Below are 26,982 nucleotides of genomic sequence, written 5' to 3'. Positions count from 1 at the left end.
GAGCTTGAAGGTTATCTGTTGGATTTCCTGTCCTCTGCTTTATTGAAATTTTAAGGAATACTAAAATATCAAAAAAGGCTTTCACGGCCGCAGATCTTATAATATTATATATATACTAGCAAGATACCCGTGCTTCGCTACGGTATTATACTGAAATTTATAATTGAATGCTTATTGTTTTAGATATATAATCCGCCGAAATTCGCGATCTGACTCGTTTTCTGCGAGAATCCACCAAAATTCCCGATCTGACTGGTTTTCTATGATTTTACGGCACGTTTCCTCCCATTTTTAAATCTTCCTTTCCAGCAATCGATTTCGTACTTCCCGGGCTAGGCTCAGGTATTCCTCCCGGTCAGTTGGGTTCGTAAATCTTTGCCATCTTTTCCTATAATATTTTTAATATGGATAAAATCCTTCAGGAGATCCGGCGTGGTGTCATATTGGGTGCCTTGGTGGCACTGAACCCGCGGCCGGACTGCATTCTAAGTCATTACCCGTCCAGGAGCCGTTTCCAGCGCGGTCCGCGCATTTGACGACGGTCCGGAATATTATTATTATTATTATTATTATTATTATTATTATTATTATTATTATTATTATTATTATGTGTTGCTGGAATGGCTGATGACAGGGAAAACCGGAGTATCCGGAGAAAAACCTGTCCCGCCTCCGTTTTGTCCAGCACGAATGCCACATGGAGTGACCGGGATTTGAACCACGGAACCCAGCTGTGAGAGGCCGGCGCGCTGCCGCCTGAGAAACGGAGGATCCTGATAAGTACATTAATAACAGTAAAATCAATTGGTCTCACCTCCTTCTACACCCCACCCCCCACCGCCGTTAAGTTTAATTACCGCCAACCCCCCCCCCCCCCCAACCAACAAATTTAAAAGAATGCTTGTTTCTTTATTTTTAAAGGAGATCCCATATGCAAATTATCAGTTCTGTAATATCTTTCGTTTATGAGATATGTGTATCCTCATTAAAGGCATTCAACCCATTTTTCACCCTTTTACACCCCTCCTATTAGGATTTACGGGAAACAAAAAAAATACGTGTTCCTTTATTTTTAGAGGAGATTCTAACTACCAATTTTTACATCTGTAAATTTTAAAGTTTTAAGATGTAGACACACTCATTTTAAAAAATTCACCCCCTCTTTTCACCCCCAATATTTGTATTTTCCAAAAACGAAAAAATGCGTGTTTCTTTACTTTTAAAGTAGATCCAAAATACCAATTTTCAGGTCTGTAATATCTTCAGGTTCTGAAATATAAGTAGCCTCATGAAAGGCATTCAACCCATTATTCACCCTTTTAAACCCTTCCTATTGAGATTTTCCGAAAACAAAAGAATACGTGTTTTTTTATTTTTAAAGGAGATTCTAAACACCAATTTTTACATGTATAAACTTAAAAAGTTTTGAGATATAGATACACTCATTTTAAAAAATCACTCCCTTTTCAACCCCCCCCCCCAATTAATTATATTTTCCACAGACAAAAATACGTGTTTCTTTATTTTAAAAGGAGATCCCAAACACCAATTTTCAGGTCTGTAATATCTTCAGGTTGTGAAATATAAGTAGACTCATGAAATGCATTCGACCCCTTTTTCAACCTTTACCACCCTTCCTATTACGATTTTCCGAAAGCGAAATATACGTGTTTCTTTATTTTTAATGGAGATTCTAAATACCAATTTTTACATCTATAACTTTCAAAAATTTTGAGATATAGATACAATCATTTTAAAATATTACCCCCTTTTCACCCTCCTTAATTGGGTTTTCCAGAAACAAAAAAATACGTGTTTCTTTATTTTTAAAGGAGATCCCAAACACCAATTTTCAGGTCTATAATATCTTCAGTTTCTGAGATATAAGTAGCCTCATTAAAGGCATTCAACCCCTTTTTCACCCCTTTTCACTCCTCCTATTGCGATTTTCCGAAAACAAAAAAATACGTGTTTCTTTATTTTTAATGAAGATTCTAAATACCAATTTTTACATCTGCAAACTTTAAAAGTTTGGAGATATGGATTCACTCATTTTAAAAATTCACCCCCTTTTCACCCTCCCATTAATTGAATTTTACAAAAACAAAAAAAATACGTGCTTCTTTATTTTTAAAAGAGATCCAAAGTACCAATTTTCAGGTCTGAAATATCTTCAGTTTCTGAGATATAAGTACCGGTATCCTGATTAAAGGCATTCAACCCATTTTCCCCTATTTTCACCCTTTTTCATCCCTCCTATTGGGATTTTCTGAAAACAAAAAAATACGTGTTTCCTTATTTTTAAAGAAGATTCTAAATACCAATTTTTACACCTGTAAACTTTTAAAGTTTTGAGATATAGATACACTCATTTTAAAATTTCACCCCCCTTTTCACCCCCTTAGCGACGGAATATCCAAAAATCCTCTCTTAGCGAGCACCTACATTTTAATATGAATATATCCCAAAAATTTCATTTCTTTATGTCCAGTAGTTTTGGCTCGGCGATGATGAATCAGTCAGTCAGTCAGTCAGTCAGTCAGTCAGGACAAGTTATTTTATATATATAGATATAATATATATTATATATAATATTATTATAATATTATAATATTATAAGATCTGCGGCCGTGAAAGCCTTTTTTGATGTTGTCTCTCCAATGGGGGAGCATTTTTTTGAACGGAGAAATCTTTTCTCCTTTAGCAGGTTAGCAAACTTGATTTGCTAACTCGGCGGGGCCACACAGTTTGGTCTGCCTCTGCTATGCAGAGTCCTGGAGGGGCGTGCCATTCCAGCTGATGAGTCCAAATGGCACGTCTGGACGAAACTCTGCATTATGCACACGGCCTAACCACCCAAAAGCTGGTTCTATTGCTGTGATTATAATACTAAAATAGTTATGTAATATTTAAACATTAGATTGAATAGTCCTGTATGTTACAATCCATTACTTTACATATAAGTGAGTTTATATAAAACTACAGAAATAGGTATGTATTTATCCAAAAAGATCCTTTGTTAGTAACTATTTGAAAGTAGCATAGTTTTGACAATTTCTAACTAATAACAGAGTTAAATGCTTCAACTGCTCAATATAATATAAATTCCATTTTTTACTCTATTCATTCTTTGACAGTTGATGAATTTCGGTGTTTCAATACCTGTGTTGACACTATCCAATTCTCAAATGAAAGGGCCCACCTGTTGAACACTTTATCTTGTATATTGCCCAGTTCCTTTAAAAATAGGCTTACTGGGTGAGTTGACCATGCGGTTAGGGGCGCGCAGCTGTGAGCTTGCATCCAGGAGATAGTGGGTTTGAACCCCACTGTCGGCAGCACTGAAAATGGTTTTCCGTGGTTTCCCATTTTTACAACAGGCAAATGCTGAGGCTGTACCTTAATTAAGGTCATGGCCGCTTCCTTTCTACTCCTAGACCTTTCATTGCATCGTTGCCATAAGACCCATCCATGTCGGTGCGACGTAAAACAACTAGCAAAAAATAAAATAAAAATAGACTTCAGAATACAGGGACAATATTTAGTACTATATTTGGTCTTTTAAAAGATAATGTCTATAGTTTAAATTTTATCTTGAATATCAACTTATCATCCACATCATTTTAAGGTTATCCTTACAACATTGAATTTTAGTGTGTGCACACATAGACTGCAAGTTGATGCTCAAGATAAAATTTAACTTGTAGACATTATCTTTTAACCGCTCAAGCTGTTTCGACGTGTATGTGTACGGACCTACAAAACATAAGCCAGGAGTGGTTACACGTATAGCTGTACGGACTAGGCTAGCAATGTTTTAGATGTACATCTGTGTGCCATCTGTTGGTTGTCAACGTGAACTTTTAGCACAGCTCACAGCATAGGGTATCATTCTATGCAGGGGAGTATCTTTTACCATAATGTGGCATTGTGTTGGTATAAAAGGAATTTGATTCATCAATGTCGATCGTTGTAAACAACATGGCGGCGTCCTCACATAGTCTGTATTTATCTAATGTACCGGTAGCTCTCAAATGCATATTAGGTGAAAGTAGTTATTAGAATAATCTGAGTGATAATGAAAGTATTAGTGATGCTGATGATTATGTACAGCAGGAAATTACATGTGATGTACATCATGATAGTGATTAAGTGAATGCTTTCTTAAGTGGTCATGAACACTTGTTGATTCAAATTTTATTCCAACAAGAAGGTAATTAGGCATTTTTTTACTATGCATACCACATTTTTTTATGTAGATACAACATCTGCATGATATGAACTATGTATCCTCTTATTTTGAACAAAATCAGACAAGTCGTTTAGAAGGGCGAAACTTGGCCAGCTTTTAATACCGGCTTGAAGGGTTAAAAAATCAAATATGTAAATTTCTGCCTGAGAGACTGATTACCTCGGATCGAGTAAGGGTATTTCAGTCACCTTGACAAAGAATACTGCAATGTATTCAAAACGTCGGCAAACTGTACGTGATGTGCAGACAACTACAACACAGTTCAACCCGGAAATCAAATTAAATAATGTATACTACTAAATATTGTCCTTGTAATCTTAAGCCTATATTTAAAGTAACTGAGAATGTCTCTATAAGAGTCAAAACGTGTATTCCTGCTGATATGTGATGCAATCAAATGTTGAACATTTCGACCCTTTCATTTGAGAACTATTCATTCTTGGAACATGTAAATTTTCCACCTTTCATGTGGCCTTTTAATGAATAGTTCTGCTGCTAATAAGTTTATTTTTGATATCTACTTGAATATCGTTACATTCAGTTTTATGATCAAATGATTCCAATGAATACGTGATACCAAATCTGCTGATTGGAATTCCTACTGAAGAGTACATCACTTGCATAGACATTAAGAAAGGAAAAACAAATATGACTCTGAGGGATTTATTTTGTAACAGTTGTAGCTCATCTGTCTGACCCTGTGTGCAACAACTCTAGACAATATTAATGTACTGCAGATAACTATATATTAGTGCAAAACTACTGTAACACTGTTTATGGTATCTACAGGAACAACTCTGTATATACTGTTATGTGCTCCCTATGATGTGTACTATTTTGTTTTCAATAAATTGTACATGATGGCTCCAACTTAGACTTGTGTCTGTACACAGGCCTAAGTAGTATAGTAAACTTTTATAACTCCAATATTGAGAGCGAGAGCATTACATGCTCCTACTAGTGTTTTACCAGCTTTTTGGAATAAAAATGTGTTTTGTTTGTCGATGATGAGATAATTACAGTTAATCCATTCAGTTAATGTGGAGAATTCCTTCATCTTATGTAATATAGTTGTGTTTCTCTCCTGAATAAAATAAACACTGTTACCTGTAAATAAAGGAGGATTGTCCTCTAGATCAGAATCAAAGATGTCATCCATACAAATAATAAATAGCACTGGACTCAGAACAGAACTATGGGGAACACAGTACTTAACATTCATTAGAGAACTTCTCACATCATTGACATTGACAAAGTGTTTCATATTTCAAACAACATCGATGGTCTTCCTCTCACACCAGTCATCTCTATTTTTAGCAGCAATTAATTGTAACTAATTGTATCGAATGTGTTACATAAAGCAATGAAGAGACCCCCCACCACTCATGCCATTGTCCAAACTCGCCCGTAAGAACTGCACTTCATCAACCATGAATAAAGTGATACTATATTCCTCAAGAAACCGTACTGACTAATGGCAAAATAATTTACTGAATTCAAAAAGTAAATAAATCTGTTTTTACAGTAACTGCATTTCATCTCCTTTTTTTTTTTTTTTTCCAAGTCCAGATAAGATGAAGATGGGTCTGTAATTGCTGGGGTCTGCTGCATTTATGTTTAGGGACAACTCCAGCTATTTTAAGCTTATCTGGCATACATACAGAGAGTTTGATTAACTTGGCAATAAGAGGCACTAGAATGCCTTTACATTTTCTAAGTAGAAAACTGCTTAAACTCTCTCTCCATCACTAGATCCAGAATCACTTAATCATAATTTTTTTATTTATTTGCATTGACTGGTCTTAATTATTAATACCATTTTTAGTAGCTGTTAACTTACTGGAATGAGGGATATTTTTGCTTAACTCTTCTGCAACTGAAGTAAAAATTTGTTGAAATATCCAGCTATATCTTCATTTGTTGTATGTTCAATACCATCATGGTGTAGTACTGTAATGATTTTACATTTTATTTTGCAATTTTTGCTCCTCTCAGGACCTGGTTGTTAATTCCTATAAGAAGTTTATCCTTTGATTAATGACGTTTGTCTTTAAAATATGAATAGTTTTCTAAACATCCTTAGGAACCATTTATATAACTAACTAGCTATTGTATACTCATCATTGACAGGTTAGTTTTTGCAGCAGTAACGTCATCTAGCAGGGTGAGTAGAAGCAAAAGAGACAGAGCACACCTCAACTAACAAGAGTAGTTGGTCAGTGCAATATTATTTTTGATTAGTTTTAGGGTCTTAAGACATTGTACACCATCAAATATTGTTTGCTTTTAGTGTGGTGATATGGCATTCAAGATCTAGGCTTCCACCATCCCTTGTTATGATTCCATCTTCCTCTCATTATTTGAATGAATGTTTTAGGGGTTTAGGACACTAACAATCGTGACAACAATAACCATCATTGCTAGAACCTGAATAACCTGAATAACCTGAATAATATTTCCATATTAGTGATGTTTGGCATTGATGGACTTAGCACTAGAAATCTAAATTCATGAATATCTTTGTTATAATGTGCATGGTAAAAATGTGTGAGATATAAATGATTTACAATTTTAGTTTCTAGAACTTCCGTTATTTACAGTTTATAGATGGGACTAATATTTCCAGGGACATTTGGAATTTATAGAAAATGTAACAATCCCGAATACAGTTATCTCATTTGTTATTCTTTATACAGTGAAAAAAGCACAAAATGTAAAATAATCAGAAATAATATTTTACAAAACCTTTAACACATTGGAGACGGCCATATTGGAATGTGCTACCCTCCAGAAATTGCAGGGTTTTTAATGGTTTTTGAAATTTTTACAATGCTAGGGTAAGCCATGATTATAACAACTTTTGGAACAGTTAGAAAGATCACACTTCTTTCCACACTAAAATGAGTTTTAATAATCATAATAGTGCAGCAATTTTTAAATACAAATGTATGAAGATAATAAGTTTTACAAACGAAAGAAAAATCTGATGCAGCTATGGATGCCAGTTCAGTTAATATTTCAAAATCTGTCTAATATTGTGGACACATCTACTGAAACACACTAATACAGATTCTAACCTAATTGGTCAATTGACACCGGTATCCTTGTTTACAACCAGTAATTTGCCCACTGTTCGTTGTTTGACGATGGGGTTGCATCGAGTTGCTGCAGGTTGTCATCTGTACACGGGAAACACTCGTGGTTGAAAGAAGGGGTGGGTAATAGAGAAGTATTTCCAGAAGGGTACACAGTCTATCGTAGAGACCGAGGAGATAAAAAGGGAGGGGGGGTGTTTATTCTGGTGAAGGAAAATTACTGTTCACATGAATGGTTTACCGATGAAAGGGATGAAATATTAGGGATAAAATTAGTTTGTGATAATATGAAGGAGGTGGGAATTATAGGAACATACAGGCCTGGAAGAGAGGAAAGAGACATGGAAATCTTTGAAAAAATAATAGATTATACTCATAAAAACAATAATAATGATATGGTAATAATTGGGGGAGATCTAAATTTGCCTGAAGTTGAATGGAAAGGAGCTGCAAGTGAAGCCCATGAACAGAAACTGGCAAATAAGTTAATTTGGGAGGGAGGATTTACACAAGTAGTACAAGAACCGACTCGTCTCAATAACTTACTAGATGTATTCTTGGTTAAACCATGGGAAATTGTTGATAAAACTGAGGTAATTGAAGGAATAGGAGACCATAAGGCTGTAATAATGGATGTAGGACTCGTACCAAAAAGGCTTAATAAGAGGGTTACACAAGACAAGAAATTGTACAGAAAATCTAAAGTTGATGAATTTGGGACTTACCTTAAATCACAATTCAGTTGTTGGATAAGTGAAGGGAGTAACGTGGATACACTTTGGGCTAAATTTAAAGGAATTATTTGGGAAGGAGAGAAGAGATTTGTACCTGTTAAGAAGGGTAAAATGACCTCAGACCCTGTTTATTATACAAGGGAAATAAGAAAATTAAAAAGAAAATGTAGAATAGTAAACAGGAAAATCAAAGAGGGTAGGGAGAGTAGAGAAACTAGAAAACAGCTAATGAGGGAACTGAATAGAGTGAAAAAGGAAGCAAAAGAGAATTATATGAATGGCATACTTCAAGAGGGTAATGACCACAAAGGGAAATGGAAAAAGCTGTATTCATATATCAGGAATCAAAAAGGAAAAGGAGTCCAAATTCCTACAATGGTGGGAGAAGGGGGTGAACACTATTTAACAGATACTGAGAAAGCAAACCTATTTAGTAGGGAATTTAGAGATTCAGTAGATGATTGTCAAGAGTTGGAAACCGAAACAGAAGATAGAGAGGGAGAGAGACAGAGGGAAACAAGAAGCTTCTCATTCACAAACGAAGATATTTTCAGAGAAATCCAACTGCTTCAGCAAGGAAAAGCTGCAGGAAGTGATCAAATTACTGGGGAGGTATTAAAGACCATGGGGTGGTACATAGTGCCTTATTTAAAATTTCTCTTTGACTATGTCATAAATAATAGTGTAATACCAAAGGAATGGAAGGAATCTATAATAATACCAATTTATAAAGGAAAGGGTGATAAAAGGAAACCAGAGAACTACAGACCAATCAGCCTGACCAGTATAGTTTGTAAAATTCTGGAGAGTTTAATATCGAAGTACATCAGAGGGATATGTGATGATAAAAATTGGTTCATGAGGAGCCAGTATGGATTTAGAAAGAAATTTTCTTGTGAGGCACAACTGGTGGGATTTCAGCAGGACATATCAGATCAGTTGGATTCAGGAGGTCAGTTAGATTGCATAGCCATAGATCTTTCCAAAGCCTTTGATAGAGTGGAACATGGAATATTATTAAAGAAATTGGAGGGAATAGGATTGGACGTAAGGGTTACACGTTGGATAAAAGCATTTCTAAATTCAAGGGTTCAGAAAGTCAAAGTAGGAAATAATGTATCGCAGGAAGAGAAAGTTTGGAAGGGAATTGCACAGGGTAGTATAATCGGTCCGTTACTTTTCTTAATATACGCAAATGATTTAGGGAACAATATAACATCAAAAATAAGATTGTATGCAGATGACATAATTGTTTATAGAGAAATAAACAACATTGAGGATTGTTCAGAATTACAAAGGGACCTTGAAAGTATCCAACAATGGGTTGAAGAAAATAATATGAAGGTTAATGGAGGCAAATCAACTGTTACAACTTTTACAAACAGGAGCTTTAAAACTGAATTTGAATATACTTTGGATGAGGTAGTTATCCCAAAAGATGGCAAGTGCAAATACTTAGGTGTGAGATTTGATAGTAATTTGCACTGGAAGGGTCATATTGATGACATTGTTGGGAAAGCATACAGATCATTACATGTCATAATGAGGCTACTTAAAGGATGCAACAAAGAATTAAAAGAAAAAAGTTACTTGAGTATGGTTCGTCCATTATTGGAATATGCAAACAGTGTTTGGGATCCTCACCAAGAATACCTAATAAAAGAAATAGATAGTGTGCAGAGGAAAGCAGCAAGATTTGTAACAGGGGATTTCAGGAGAAAGAGTAGTGTATCAGAAATGTTAAAGGAACTTGGGTGGGAAACTTTAAGTAAGAGAAGGGAGAAAACTAGACTTACAGGATTATATAGAGCCTATACAGGAGAAGAAGCATGGGGAGATATCCGTGAGAGGCTTCAGTTGGAAAATAATTATATCGGCAGGACTGACCACAAATATAAAATTAGAAGGAATTTTAGCAGAAGCGATTGGGGTAAATTTTCATTCATTGGGAAGGGTGTGAAGGAGTGGAACAGTTTACCAGGGGTAGTGTTTGATCCTTTTCCAAAATCTGTACAGATATTCAAGAAGAGAATAAACAGCAACAGAGAAAATAAATGAAGTGTTAGAGGGCATTCGACCGGTGCAGGTTATTGTAAATAAAAAAAAAATGTGTGTGAATAAATTAATTCCATCCCCTGGTCTAAGGAGTTTGGACAGCCAAAGTAGGGGACTGCCTGTAGGGGTGAAGTACAGTGGGGACTTCGAGGGCCCTGGGACCGCTACGGTAGCTGTGAAGGCCCTTCAGGAACTCTGAAAAGTGGTGGCAAAAGGGGCTCTGGTTAAGACGCAGCAGGTCGTTATGCTACTTAGGATCCAGAACGGGTAAAAAAAAAAAGTAAATAAATAAATGCAATGTAAATATTAACGTTATACCAGTTTTATAGTATCATTTGAAGCAATTCCACATACTGTATATCAGTTGACTATATTTGTAAGTAGTACAGGAGATATTATAATTAGAATTTTGTAAACAATATAAATTTATTAAGGATGAGCTGTGTGTTTAATAGAAAACATTGTTAGCGTAAATTGTATAATATTGTATTATAGGAAAAATTTTCTTCTCTTGTTAATTTAATATTTAGTGCTTGACAATAATGTATTTTAGTGTACCATTTGCCACCGAGGTAGACACCTCATTTGCAAATAAAGAGATTTTGATTTGATTTTGATTTGACATTCTTAGGAAGTGGTATAAAACAGTATTACAGAACCCACTTCAGGAAGTGGTATAAAACTACATTTCACTTCACACCAATTTGAAATTAGCTTATTATCTACATTTGTTTGCATGAAGCGCCAGAATCATCATGTTTATTTGGTGTGTAATTGTTATCCTCATCATTTTCAGAACTCGTATCTTCCATAAGAATATTCATTATGGATTCGTTGTCAAAATTTCGTACACTTGAATTAGACATGCTAAATATTCATAAGAATTACACAAACAAGCCTGCATCTTGAACATACACTCTTCCTGTCCGCATGTACTGTACGTACTTTCCCGCCCATTTCACAGCTGAGAATCAACGATGATGCAGCCCCAGGTTATGTGGGAACGTGGCTGTGTTATCAATGCCTTGAAAGAAGAGGTTCTGATTTATGTTCATAACTAGTATATTTTATGCTTATAGAAGCATTCAACTGTATCCTAGTGGTCACAGCTCTCTGAAATGGCAGCTATTATTTTTTTAGCGACAGTGAAAATGTTCCTGTAGATTGTCTGAGCTCCGTCAGCAGCAATAAAATAGCGTGCCCGTAGTTTCTACGAGCGGCGTCTCCAATGTGTTTACATGTACAGTTTTTCGATATAGTTAATATTAAGAATCAAAGAATTATTTCACCACCTAATCGATACCTTTATTTGCTTTTGACAATTTTATAAAATCATTAGTAGTACATGTTTCAACTACTTTGCAGTCATCATCAGCTACATTCTTTATGCTTAGCTATAGAAAAAAGATGAAAGTATACACAATATATGTTCTCGTAACAGCCTTGAACTCTTCTCATGAGAAACGTATGACTTTGTATAATGGGGAAGGATGATCGGGGTGACGGGGAGAGGAATACTTAAAAAGTATAATTAAAAACTTATCCTTAACTAAAATATTGTTAAAAAATGTAAAAAAAACCTGTAAAAATGTACAGTAGTTCAAACATGTACTACTAATGATTTTATAAAATTGGCAAAGGCAAATAAAGGTATCGATTAGGTGGTGAAATAATTCTGTGATTCTTAGATTGTCATATCGAAACGTACATCAAGTGCATAGTTCGTAATAGTTACTATTAGCTGAGAAATTTGACATTTCCTGTTCTGGTCACCTTAATCTATACATATATATAATAAGGATTTTGTCTGTACATTGCTCAGAATTTAAAAAGGATGGTATTTCTCTATCAGTCGTGTCCACAGTAACAAGGAAATGCACTTTTTAATTTTCCGTAATTTCTGTCTGTATGTCTGTCTGTCTGGACACGCATCACAAGAAAACGGCTGAAGAGAATTTAATGAAAATCGGTATGCAAAGTCTGGGAATAAGTCGCTACAATCTAGGCTATAAATAATTTTCTTCACGCTGATTGAAATGGTAGTTTAGGGGAAGGCCTAAAACTTAATTCTCAAATATTTATGTTATTATTGGTCATATCTTAATAAAAATCTATATGAAAAGCCGGGGTGATAAGTTGATATAATCTAGGCCATAACTAATTGTATTCACGCTGAGTGAAATGGTAGTTTAGGGGAATGCCTAAAATTTAATTCAAAGATACGAGTTTCATTGTTGTTTCGGTATTGAACTGAGATCACAGAGATGAGTTATTTATAAGGTTCAACCTATTCAATACTAATTACGTGTTGTGAATAACATCTATACAAAATGTAATTAGTATTGAATAGGTTGAACCTTATACAGTAAATAACTCATCTTTGTAAAATTTAATTCTCAAATATTTATGTTATTAGTGGTTGTATCTTAATGAAAATCAGTAGACAAAGTCGGAGATTAAGTCTCTACAATTTAGGCTATAAATGATTGTATTCACGCTGAGAAAAATGGTAATTTAGGGGAAGGCCTAAAATTCAATTCTCAAATATTTATGTTATTGGTGGCCCTGTCTTAATGAATATCGGTATGCAAAGTCGGAGAATAATTCACTATAATCTAGGCCATGAATAATTTTATTCACGCTGAGTGAAATGGTAGTTTAGGGGAAGGCCTACAATTTAATTCTCAAATATTTATGTTATTAGCGGTTGTATCGATAAATATTACATAATTAAAGTTATATATTAATAAATTTCCAATCATTTATGTCTTATACATTGTTACCGTACTGACTATGATCACAGATATATTCATGAATTTGGAGTTTTGTTACTAAGTCCACATCAGCGCCGAGTCATGAGAAAATGGGTAAACAGAATTCAATGAAAATCGGTATGTAAAGTCAGAGAATAAGTAACTACAGTCTTTGCTATAAATAATTATATAACATGCCCTAATATCACAGAGTCGGAAAAAACTAAATGTGAAGGCCTACAATATAGAAAGCTCATAAAACTGATTAACAGTAGCATTACATTGACCACTGTTTGTTGAGATGTGCTTTATGTCTTCTGCTGCCACTCATCTCCGATAGATATGATTATTGCTGCGTACCAAGTAATTTTTTTAAATGTGCTTTACGTCGCACCCACACAGATAAGTTTTATGGCGACAATGGGATAGGAAAGGACTGGGAGTGTCAAGGAAGCAGCCTTGGCCTTAATTAAGTTACAGCCCCAGCATTTGCCCTATGTGAAAATGGGAAACCACGGAATACTATCTTCAGGGCTGCTGACAGTGGGGTTCGAATCCACTATTTTCCAGATGCAAGGTCACAGTTGCGCGCCCCCAACCACATGGCCAACTCGCCTGGTCGTACCGAGTGTAACAGCCTGCCTGAATATTGGCAGGAAGTAGCTGGGGAGTTAAATAACTGTCTTCTTTAGCATGCCATTCCTTTGGTTCATAAATTTTCTGATAGACCCTACTATTATATGTAACGCACTGGTTCATCATAGAATTCAACTATTCGATCCCTACTCTGAGGCACTGATTGGAATGAGCAGTGTGCATATTTAACAGAATAATGTCAGAGGAGTGTTCACGGCTGTCTGCGGCCTGGTCATTCTAGCTCTGAAATTTTGGATTGTTAGATCAACACCGTAGTATGTTAAAAGTGAGAAAATGTGCAGTTTTTCATTTGATAAGAGTATCTTATATGATAGCATTGCTTTTAATCGCTATATTTCTACTGACACTTTTGTAATGACCTTTGTTGATTTCAATTAGGAAAACCACAAAGTCAGTCTTTCTGAGAATCCCGTAGCAAGGCACGGGTACATCAGCTAGTATATAATATGTGTACAACTACATGCTTACTTACCCAAAACAATACATAGCCAAGTGCTCACCCCAGGTAACCCTGAACTTTAATACAGTTTTGACGAATTCTGTTGTCCACTAATGAAATCGCTATTATATTTCAAAATCAGCCATGTCAATATTTTATAATTCTTAATTATTTATTTCATCATTAAACACCATACATGTTTCAAGAACATTTTACGTTCTCTCCGTGAGCGGCTCCAAAACTAGCAAATATTTCTTGGACCTACCTATTATCTCATACTTAACATCAACTAAATTACTCCAAATTAAAATATAATATATATGTCAATCAATAAACTTCAAACTACAATCTTCTAGACGTACATACAATTCTCTTAAAATACCAGCTGTGTCTGTTAACTCAAACATTTAAAACTAACATATAATCAGATTCTCTTAACAAGAAGTGTCTCTGTCACTTAAAAACTACTAAAATTTTTCAATTCAAAGTTTACGTCTGAGAGTTGTTGTGGGTGAGGGAATTTATTGATAACCTGCTTCAAAAGTTGGTATCTCTGACTTACCAACTAATTAATCACTAAAATCTGCCACTCATTGTTGCAGTTGGCTTACAGGCAATTTTTATGACTGGTCATAAGCAGCGATATTCCCTTTCCAAAACATTGAAGAAACTCTGTTTGATAACTCCTAATTAACAATTAAAAATAGGAAAGGACTTCTACCTTATCAATACTTATTGATAAATAAATAAATAAATAAATAGATAAATAAATAAATAAATAAATAAATAAATAAATATTGATAAGGTGGAAGTCCTTTCCTATTTCTAATTGTGTAGTTCGTCAATACGGATATGAAGATCATAGATTACGATGATAACTCCTAAGTGGCTTGATCACTGGTATTTGCCACAGAAATATTACAATATTTAGTTAGATTTTAGAATTTAAAAATAACTTGGGTCTGTGCTTTTCAATACAATCACAAAAATTATTCTCCTAAGAATATTTCCTCTACAAAACATTTGTTTGTGGAAAATGCTTAGAAAAGTAAAATAACAAATTCCAAAAGAATATCTCATTGCTCAGTGTAACTTGCCAGGGCCCAGTACAGGACTGTGGCCCAGTGGTTGTGAAACCCTGGTCTAGGCAACCTCAAGTTATAAAAGAAAAAGAAAGTCCCATTCTACCACATTGACCAACATTGAACATTAACACTTAATTATCTTTGGTGTTGTTCAAAAGAATTTTGCAGAATATTTATGCTTAAGTAATAAGTAATAAATAGTACCAACTATATTCATTTTTATTTAACCTCAAGTTACGGAGAAAGGAGTATAAAGTTTATTCATAATAAAATATTCTGTATTTCCAGATGGACCAAAGACGAATTAGACCACCTGTATTGGTTTTATGAGCAGAGTTTAAAAAATAAAGACACAGTTGGGAAGATAAAAGATCTGTTTGAGGACAATGGAGCGGCAAACAAGTCTAGACTTGGAGTAAGTATGAGAATCAAGTAATGATATAGTCCTTGACACATTAAGCTTACCTACTCTTCTTACTCGCCTTCGCAAGAAACCACATCCCTTGGCATGTGTCGAAGATGTGAAATTTACAAGGTTGCCACATTCCTCTCAGAAGGCAATGTACATGTTTTATACATTTGATTTTTTAGAGTGAAAATACTACAATTAATGTATTTCAAAATCACATAACTACACAACTCTTACAGTATTTATTTCTTCACATCCAAACAACAACTAAGTTCTGAACTCTAGAATGGTGCTGACAACCCTGTACCCATGACGGGGTTGTACCGCAAACTGTCCGACTCGTTGGCTGAATGGTCATGCCTTCGGTTCAGGGTTCAGAGGATCCCGGGTTCGATTCCCGGCTGGGTCAGGGATTTTAACCTTCATTGGTTAATTCCAATGGCCCGGGGGCTGGGTGTTTGTGCTGTCCCCAACATCCCTGCAACTCACACACCACACATAACACTATCCTCCACCACAATAACACGCAGTTACCTACATATGGCAGATGCCGCCCACCCTCATCGGAGGGTCTGCCTTACAAGGGCTGCACTCAGCTAGAAATAGCCACACGAAATTATTATATACCGCAAACTGGCCTTTGTTAACTTTCACCATATCTCAAGTTGGCTGGGGTACGGGTGGAAATGTCCTTCACAACATTTTGGAAACGGCTATTTCTTAACAAGTCCAAAACTATAGTTATTGCATATGATGAAAGTAAAGAAGGAAATAAATTCCTTAATAAAAACTATTCACTTCAACAAAATGCTGTCAGCCAAACTAGATAGGCAATTTCGATTTAATAGAGCACTGTCAACTTCAGAGAGAAGAATTATTTTACTTAACATCATGTGATTTATGGTTAAATTAATATTCAGAGTTACTTTTATTACGTGCTGGGTATTTGAGGGAATATTTTAATTATGAAATGTTCCAAAAAGGTATAAATATTACAGCATAAATGGGTATCTAGATCAGTTTTGATTTCAAGGTATGGAAAAACATATGTAGAGACATATGAAATGATGAAGTGTTTTTATAGGGACAAGTGTCTGCATCTTTTAAAGTATTATGAGTGGTTCAAGTAATTCAATGATAATTGGTCCTGCAACAGTCGGTCAATAGTTTCAAGAGCACATATGATCATTTCAGCCTCATCATTAATGCACAAAAAACAAACAAAAAAACAAAAAACAAGATCCTTGCCCAAATTGACGGAAGGACTAGCCTTACAGAGTTCAATGTCTGTTTCAGATGTCATTCTGGAACAGGTAGATCACTTCTCGTACCTTGGGAGCATTTTGTTTAAGTGATTGCACTTCAGAAGAGGATGTGGAAAACAGACTCCGTGCTACTCATTTGGCATTGGTCAGCTAGCCAAGTGGGTCTTTAAGAGACCTAACAATCATACCAAACTCATGGTGTATAAAGCAGTCATCACATCGATACTCTATGAATGTGAAACCTGGAACCTGTACCGCCATCACATCAAGAAACTTGAACATTTTCATTAGCAGGAACTTTGTTCAATCTTAAATATCAAATGGGAGAACCATGTCTCCATTCTTGCAGGTCTTGAGAAAGCATGCAAGAACAGTGTAGAAGACTCTATTATTGGCCATTGGCTTTGGCAGACTGGGCATATGTACCATTTGAGTGGCACCAGGCTTCTTCGTCAATTCCTTTGTGGTGAACTTTCCTCAGACACATGACCCCACGGTGCCCGTTTGAAGCATTATAAAGACCAGCTTAAACAAACCATGAAGGTCACAGACATCTACCCTCAAACCTGGGACACACTTGCCAAGTGAACTATTCAAACAAGAGCATCACAGACACAAAGAGGTTAAACTACAGTCGTATACTCCATCAGATGCTCCCATCCATTGAGTGCAATCTGTGTGGATGCATGTTTAAAGCTAGAATTGACTTGTTCAGTCATCGAAAGTACAAGCACAAACAGCACTGAATGCTAGTGGATTGTAAGCAGCGGAATTTTTATATTCTGAAATGAGTAGCCAACGATGACTACAAAGATTCCAAGAAGTATTTAGGGAATACTGATCACACTGACCAATACAAAACCTGTTCAAAGAATTACTACTTTTTAAACATGCTGTATTAATGCAATGTGGTAATAGTATCTGCTAAGTGGTGCTGTATAGTGATGTCCTTCCTAACAAACTTCCTACATGCCATGGATTTCTAAATCATCTAGCAATTGATTGGACGATCATTAGTTTGCTGTTGAATATGTTGCATTTATTGAGAGATCTGATTATTACAGCATAAGTAGGGTATCTAAATCAGTTTTTGTTTCAAGGTAGGGAAAACATTTACAGAGACATATGAAATGAAGTGTGTTTGTAGGGACTAGTGTCTGAATCTTTCAAAGTATTGCAAGTGACAGATAACCACTCATGGTCAAGATGACTATTAATGTGATCTGCTTCTCATGCTGCACTAATTCATCAAATAAAATTCTAACTTCATGCTATTACATAGGTCTAATGTTCTTTCATGACCATTACCCTAAACAAAGTAAAATAGAAAATTAGACTTCTGTTTTGTAGCATGGGTATAAAGGGTGGCTTGGCAAAGTATCTTTGATTCTGATGGATACCATAAATGATTGACTGTATCTTTAAAAATAATTAGAGTTAATAGTGAATTGCAAGTCTGTATTCTATTGTTTCAGATTATCCATCATTTGTTCACTCAGGATGTGATTAGTCATAAACAATTTAATGAATTCATGAAGATCGAAGCACTGGTAAGTTTTATTAATTGTGTCATTAGCTTGAGTCAGATTTTTTCCAGTTAAAAGGAATCACTAGGAAAATAACATGATTATGTATTATACTGTTGTGGAACTTCTAATGGCACTGCTGAGAAGATTGCTAGAGTACTGTAAGAAATGTAAGAAATACTGACTATCTCCTGTTTTTATATTTAGGAAAACAAGAACACAGAAAAAACTGATAAATATTAAGTGATAGAGCCTGAAAAAATTCAGACAGGTGGTGATGATGATGATGATGATGATAATCACATGTCCTCGGCTATATATATATATATATATATATATATACACACTACTGGAAAAAAATTAGTACACCCTCTTAGTTTTCCAATTCACTCTTAAGATTTATTGTAGAAACAGTGCATATGGAGTACATGAAATTATTACATTTACAGATCAATAGCTCAAGCAGTACTGAGGTACCAGGTGTCGATCCATGCTGAAACACTCATATTAGTACAGGGTGTATCCTCCACGGGTGGCAATGCAGGCGCTGATTCTGGCATCCATTTGATCATACAGATGGCGAATACTGTCTTGGGATACGTTATTCCACACCTGTTCGACCTGTTTACGTAGTTCTGCAAGAGTTGTGGGTTGACGGGTCGCACGTGTCAGTTGTCGTCCCATCATATACCACACGTGCTCGATGGGAGATAAGTCCGGAGATTGTGTTGGCCAGGGAAGTCGCTGCACGTCATGCAGAGCACGAGAGTTTCACGTGCATTGTGTGGGCGAGCATTATCCTGTTGGAACAACACATCACCTTCCTGTTGCGAAGAATGGCAAAAGAACGGGTCTTGCAACATTCTGCACGTACCGAGTGCTGGTCAGCATTCCCTCTACAAACACCTGGCGCTTGCCAGGTCTATGTCGTATGCGCAAACGACCATCACTTGCATGCAGGCAGAATCTGCTTTCATCGCTGAAGACCATGGCCTACCATTCCATCTTCTAAGTGATCCTCTGACGGCATCAGTCGAGCCGCAAACGTCGATACTGTGGCATGTGTGGAAGATGGGCTAGAGGTGTGCGTGCCCGTAGTGCCACTGCTAGTAACCGGTTGGCAACAGTTCGTGTTGATACTTCTGGGTTCACAAACCCTCTTATCTGTGCTATGGTAGCTGTGATCTGCCACTGCTGCCCTAACAATACAATGATCTTGGCAGACATCCATGCTGCGTGGACATCCAGAATCTCGTCTACGGGTGTGAGAATGTTCACCTGACCATTGCAACCAGCATCGTTGCACAACTGACGCAGCACATCCAACTTGTGTGGCAATTCTCCAAAAGTACCATCCCGCCACTGGGAAGGACACAATTTGACCCCTGTCAAACTCACTCACGTTCGCATCACACTGAGCCTTATGGCTGTAAACATTCCCTATTAAAGGGTACATGCAGATGGCACTCTGGCTGCTATGTCGCTACGCTATCTGTTGGCAGACAACAATGAAACCATTATCAGTACATCTACTATCCCCCAGGTGGCATCTGCCGTCATCGAATCAAAATCGATGCTGTCGTTCCAGCTGTACTAAATTTTTTCCGGCAGTGAATATGCAGATATTTTTATATGATGCCATCTAGACTGTTTGGGTATCAATTTTGAAATGCCATTTTAATCTACCAGATGCAAGAGAAACACATCTCTGTTGGGCAATCTATGATGTTTTAATTGAAATGGAAATAGCGTATGGCTTTTAGTGCCGGGAGTGTCCGAGGACAAGTTCGGCTCGCCAGATGCAGGTCTTTTGATTTGACACCTGTAGGCGACCTGCGCTTCATAATGAGGATGAAGTGATGATGAAGACGACACATACACCCAGTCCCCGTGCCAGCGAAATTAACCAATGATGGTTAAAATTCCCGACCCTGCCAGGAATCGAACCCGGGACCCCTGTGACCAAAGGCCAGCACATTAACCATTTAGCCATACCAAATGCGTCACAAGAAAGATAACCTGTCATACAAAATGTACAGGAAACCTACTCAGACTTCACACACAATAGACAACGAATCCAATCGCCTGACCATACACAGACAGGACTAAACACAACGTTACACAGAGCAATAACCATACCAATGAGCAAAGCAGATTTTAACAATGAAATACAAATAATAAAAGACACTGCGGAAGAAATCAGCAATCCACCCAACACAGTAGACCATAGAAAATAACAGAAAAAGCGTGAAGAAACCTCCACCCAAAAATTATAATATAGCTCTCAGTTTCGTGAACACAAACATGTACAAAGTAGCTATCTTATTCAAAAAAACAAAGTTTTAAAACAGCATTCAGAACAAACAATACATGTTTAAAAAATCAGCAAATGGAACATAAATTTTTAAAAAAATCATTGTTCCAAATCAGGAGTATATGAACTAAAATGCCAAGAACTAAACTGTAATGCCACATATGTCAGCCAAACAAAACATAATTTCCACATCGGGTACAAAGAACACAAAAATGCAGTTAGACATAACAGACAGTCAGCCTTTTGTGAACACATATATGACAACACCTACTAATTCACATACATCAGTGCAGATCTGAAAATATTACACACTGAAAATAATATAAAATGATTAAATATAAAAATAGAATAGAAATACACATTGCCAAAAAGCCAACCATAATAACCTCAAGGATCTCGCACAACGAAAAGATTCTCCACTATTCACTCTACCAAATTAAGTCACATATCCATAAACCACAACATTCACACTACATTAAATTTTGAGTTTTATTAACTCACTAATGCTTATTAGATATCCCCAAAATCATTTCCAAAGCGGTTTAAAAGACAAAAAAATAAAAAAAATACACAAATAGACTTTAAGTGCATTTCCTCAAAAACCAGGGATGTCACAGGAGCATGACATAACAGAATGTTACCACTAAACAAGCCAGCTGGTGTGATGCCAGAAAGCATGCAAGGCAGTCCACACTGAACAACTGAGGAAAGAGGAAGCATAACAGGAGAACAACAATGAGATAAGGTCAATCATTTCCACATTTATTAAGAAGTTAAATTATTATTATTTTTGTCAGAAATCACTCGGAGCAAATCGAGCTGCTTTCTTTGGATGTTTTCCCAGTTCTTGGATCAAGTAATCCTGGTGGGTCACATATACTGGAACCAATATTATTATTATTATTATTATTATTATTATTATTATTATTATTATTATTATTATTATTATGCTGGCTCCATGGTGTGGGGGTAACATGCCTGCCTATTACCAGGCGGCCCCGGGTTTTACCTTGATCTGAGGGATGGTTCGAGGTCCACTCAGCCTACACAACTACAATGGAGGAGCTACCTGATGGTGAAATGGCAGCCCTGGTCTAGAAAGCAAAGAATAATGGCTGAAAGGATTTGTCGTGCTGACCACATGGCACCCTGTAATCTGCAGGCCTTCAGGCTGAGCAGCAGTTGCTTGGTGCACCACAGTGTCATTCTGTTTTTAATTAAAAGTTATAATTTTAAGGTATATTCTTTTATTAATTAAATGTTTTCTTTTTCAGGTATGGTATTTCATGATTTTATTAACCTTGCATTCATTTTGACAGACTGAAAAGCCTTTAAAGTTATATATTAAGTGAAAAGAAAATGTCTTTCACTATAACAAGTTAAACCACTAGTAAAAGAAAAGAAAATAATACTAGCAACGGTGCTGAGTGCAGTAGCAGACAGAACAAAGAAAGGCAAAGGCCAATCCACTTCTTCTGCAAACCCATTTCACTGAGGTGTTATACAAAGAGAGAAAGTGTATAAGACAAACATGTTGACAATTTTTGCATTTATGTAATCATGTAAAATTGATTCGATATTGCTAGGCTGAGTGGCTCAGACGGTCGAGGCACTGCATTCTGACCCCAACTTGCCAGATTCGATCCTGGATCAACTCAGTAGTGTTTGAAGGTGCTGAAATACTCCAGCCTCATGTCAGTAGATTATTTGGGACGTAAAATAACTTCTGCGGGCACCTCGACGTCTCCAAAAATCATAAAAGTAGTTAGTGGCATGTAAAAACAATAGCATTATTATTATTTTATTCAGTATTTAGATACGACGAATACTAGTAGAGCATTTTGACTGTGATATATTCTTAGATATTTGACTACAAGGATAGCTTATAAGTATAACCTAATACGAGTATGGGTTCGAGTACCATTCATCACCTGAAATGTATTTGATTTTATTGCAGAATTCATCAGAGAGCTTAGCAGAAAAAACAGCACTGGAGAAATTGCCATTAGAAGAAAGCCCTATGTCTGTAGTTAATGAGGAAACCTCAGAAAAAAGGAATGGTCTGGATTCATCAATAATCGAGCCAAAATCTTTTGAAAGAATATCTGTTTTACGTGGTAAGTTTCAGATTCTGTCCTGTTGGTCCGAGATTGATTTTTGGCTGCAGTATAAATACAAAAATAGTTTTAGAGCCTGGAACAGAATGCATTCAGCATGGCTATTAACTGCTCGTTACTCTCAGCCAGGACTGCTACATCATCCGCAAAGTGCAAGTGTCCATCTGTCCACCCTGAACACACACTCAATCATCTTCTTCCCCCACTACGCACACACACTTCTCTTTTACTTCCTCCAGAGCTTGTTGGATGTACACGTTGAACAGCGGGAGAGAGAGTGAACGGGTCTGTCTCATCCTTTGCTTTATTCTTGCTTCATCTTTGTGGAGATGCCAAATTACCCCCTAATCTTGAATTTTATTCCTGCTTATCTCAGCACTTGAGACAACTAGAGCCATTCCACTCTGTCAAGTGTGGTTTTTCCTTTTTCTGCAGTCAATGAAATCAATATAGGTGTCCTTACCTTACTGAATTCACTTCTCTAGTATCAGCCTCACTGCTCAGTGTTGTAGAATTGAATATTTGTGTTTGAGGCAATCACAGAGACAGCCTTGTTGATACATTTTTATTTATGAACCAAACAGACAGTGATGCAGTTTATTGCACGTCAATTATATACTAACATTTCCTGTCTCTTGGTGTCTGTTAAGAATTCTTGCAGCCAGCAACATTAAGTAAGGACTTCATTAAGATAATTTCCAAATTTTAAGGATTTAAACATAAATGTTAATACAATTCTAAATATTTTTGATTATGATTATGATTTTTTTTTTATTTTTTTTTTATTTATTTATTTATTTATTTATTGGTGACAAAAGGTCCCATGAGCCTCTGGCTCGTGATAGGGACAATACAGTACATACTTTTTTAAGGCAACACAATAATTACATTTCATATACAATGGCTTTTCTGTAAAGTGACAAGTACTTTTTTTTTTTTTTACATGTTAGGATCATAATTTTTCAGAAGTATATTCAGATATTGCATGGCTGTAATATACTAAATATGGACAATATATATATATTATTGTATTAATTAAAGCAAGTTATATAGAGATTATATTAAGATATCTGTAAAAGAGTAATATTCCTTCAGTTTTTTCTTAAAACATATAACCGATTTACAGTTCTTTATATCAGGAGGCAACACATTATATTCCCTAAACATTGATGATTCTATGCCTTTCACTCCGTACTTTACTGAATTAGAATGAGAGGGATATATCCTTAATGATCCTCTAGTTTCATAACCATGAATTTCACTAAAATGGGAGAAGTTAACAGTAGAATGGGTTAATTTCCTGTCTAGCTTATACATAAAGACTGCTGATGAAAATGCAATTTGTTTATGGAATGGCAGAATATTTGACTCTGAAAAAACTTCATGTGATGGTTTGAGGAAGGGGAATCCATACATGATTTTGATGGCTCTTTTTTGTAGGATTTCCAAATTATTAATGTAATCTTTCCTACATCTTCCCCAAATAAAGCTTGCGTATGTTAGATGTGGGTGGATCATTGCATAATATATACACTTCAATTGTTGATGAGAAAAATTACTGTATCTTAATCTGTGCATTATTCCTATCAAAGGGGTAATTATGCTGATTACATAATCAATATGGCTTTTCCAGGAAAGTGTTGAGTCTAATATTATACCAAGATACTTAGCTGAGTTGACTCGCTCTATTACTTGGTCCTTTAGGATAACAGTGTTAGCTGCTGTTATCTTATGGGCTGTTTTATGAAAGATTAGGTATTTTGTTTTAGTCACATTTATGATCATTTTTTTAGATAAAGCCCAGTCCGATAACTTGTCCAAGTCACAATTTATGTCTTCCATAATTCGCGTTTCACATAGTCCTTTGTAAGTTATTAAGATATCATCAGCAAATACTTTACATTTCCCCTTTAGTGTTAGAGATTGTATGTCATTAATATAAATCAGAAATAGAATTGGTCCTAGTACTGAGCCCTGCGGTATTCCCGTTTTTGTCTGCTGCTTAAAACTTTTAGTATCGTTAATCATCACATATTGTGTTCGATTTGATAAATAATTTTGGAACCATTTGTGTGCTAAACCTCTAATTCCTGCTAATTTTAACTTGTTCAGAAGTATTTTGTGGTCAACCAGGTCAAATGCTTTTTTAAGATCTATGAGTAGCCCTGCTGCTAATTTATTTTCATCTAAGGTCTTTTGAACATCTATTACTGTATCAAATACAGCATTATCAGTTCCTCTATTTGGGAGAAACGCATATTGATTATTGGAAAAGTAATTAGTTTTACACAGAAAATTTACCAACCTAATTTTTACTACCATTTCTATGAGTTTTCCAATTGCAGATAATATACTAATTGGTCTGTAATTGGATGGATCTGTGTTATCTCCTGATTTAAAGATAGGTACAATTCTGGCACATTTGAGTAATTGGGGTATTTCTCCACTGAGAATTGAACGGTTAATAATTTCCACAATATATGGCACTAAACTTTCAACACAGGTTTTTAACATGACATTGGTTATTTTATCTTCAGATAAATTATTTTTATTTTTTAGAGAAGTGATAATTTTGAGCACTTCACATTCATCAGTAGGAGACATGAAAATACTATTAGTTTGACTTTCGGCTGTTGTGCTGCCATGAACTTGCTCATCTTCAGGAAGACCTTTTCTTATATTTTCAGCTACATTAACGTATAGTTCATTTAGGTTATTGCATATGTCCTCTGTGTTTGTAATGCTGACATCATTTACCACCAGATGGCTGATTTCATGTTTATGTCCAGGCTTCCTATTTAACACTTCATTGACTACATACCATGTTTCTTTTTGGTTTTTGCAATTCTGTAATTTGTGTTCATAATACCTTTTTTGTAACTCTCTCTTCAATTTGGTTATTTTATTACTGATTCTTTTGTATTCTTCAATTACTTCTGCAGAGGGGTTTTTAACTTTAGTTTTTGAAAACAGTGAGTCTTTGATGTGAATCAGTGTTAGTAATTCTTGGGTAACCCAAGGTTTTAGGGGAATGTCTTTGGGGTTCTTTCTTTTTATTGAAATTGAGCTGGTTTCAATTCCTGTGCTAATATACTCAATAAATTTATTATAATAAGTGTTTATATCCATTTCCTCACATTTAAAATTATTTTGTAGGATATACTGATTTAATTTGTTGTAATTTACAAATTGCTTACCACTATCTTTGATTATCGGTACTACTGGAACTGCTTTTTCACTAGAAATTTCACATACCAGTAGGTAGTGATCACTTAAGTTATTTGTTATATTGAATACATGACATTTTTTACTACTATTTGTGACAAGTATGTGATCAATTAATGAGGAGGTTGTTTTTGTTACTCTAGTTGGGTATTTGTTATTACATGTTATATAGCCGTAAGTTGTTATTAAATTGTCATACAAAGTTCTGTTTCTGGAGGTAGAAAGCAAGTCTATATTTGTATCTCCAAGTATTATTGAAGTATGTCCTGAACTGCTATTTAGGATATTTTCTAGATCAAACAAAAAACTTGGTGAGTTGCTATCCTGTGGGTTATAAATGGTAATGATTTCATATCTTTGATTTCCTTTTGTAATCATGACTTGCAGTATGCTATGAGATTTATTTATTTCATTTATGACATTGCTTTTCCATTTGTTTGAAACATAAAGTGAAACACCCCCACCTATCTGCTCTCTTACCACATGATTTTTTTTATTTTTTTTAATTTTTTTTTTGCTAGGGGTTTTACGTCGCACTGACACAGATAGGTCTTATGGCGACGAGATTATGATTTGATAGCATCTGATGATGTTCTTTCAAGAACGAAACATGCCATTCTGTTTTTAATGAAGCTGTTTCTTTTTCAGGTATAATTCTGCTATCATATGTTTTCTGTCTCGGGTGCTTTCTAAATTTATTTAGCCGGGCTGAGTGGCTCAGACGGTTAAGGCGCTGGCCTTCTAACCCCAACTTGGCAGGTTCGATCCTGGCTCAGTCCGGTGGTATTTGAAGGTGCTCAAATACGACAGCCCCGTGTCGGTAGATTTACTGGCACGTAAAAGAACTCCTGCAGGACTAAATTCCGGCACCTCGGCGTCTCCGAAAACCTTAAAAAGTAGTTAGTGGGACGTAAAGCAAATAACATTATTATTTATTAAATTTATTTAACCATAAACTAGCAGTTACCCGCGACTTTGCTCGCATGGATTTCGTAATTTGATGAAAGTAGTCGTTCCTTGGTACTGTACTAAGACATCATCTGAAACTCCCGAAAG

General features: G+C 35.7%; 1 protein-coding gene across 2 annotated transcripts in view; it reads left to right on the top strand.

Annotated features, from left to right (window-relative positions):
• The window catches only part of tim (timeless), a 275,654-nt gene that overhangs the window by 223,485 nt on the left and 25,187 nt on the right, over positions 1-26,982 (top strand). Inside the window, exons 20-22 of one of the 2 annotated variants that reach the window (XM_067151261.2) lie at positions 15,359-15,485; positions 18,220-18,294; positions 22,542-22,701. In XM_067151261.2, the coding sequence (XP_067007362.2) occupies positions 15,359-15,485; positions 18,220-18,294; positions 22,542-22,701 (362 nt within the window). Of the gene's footprint in view, positions 1-15,358; positions 15,486-18,219; positions 18,295-21,858; positions 21,964-22,541; positions 22,702-26,982 lie in introns of those variants that run through there. The other variant, XM_068228504.1, reaches the window with a different exon arrangement.

The sequence above is a fragment of the Anabrus simplex genome, chromosome 7, assembly GCF_040414725.1.
Source record: "Anabrus simplex isolate iqAnaSimp1 chromosome 7, ASM4041472v1, whole genome shotgun sequence".
Classification (NCBI taxonomy): domain Eukaryota; kingdom Metazoa; phylum Arthropoda; class Insecta; order Orthoptera; family Tettigoniidae; genus Anabrus; species Anabrus simplex.
Note: the sequence above shows the minus strand (reverse complement) of the source record. Positions and strands in the feature narration are given on the sequence as shown.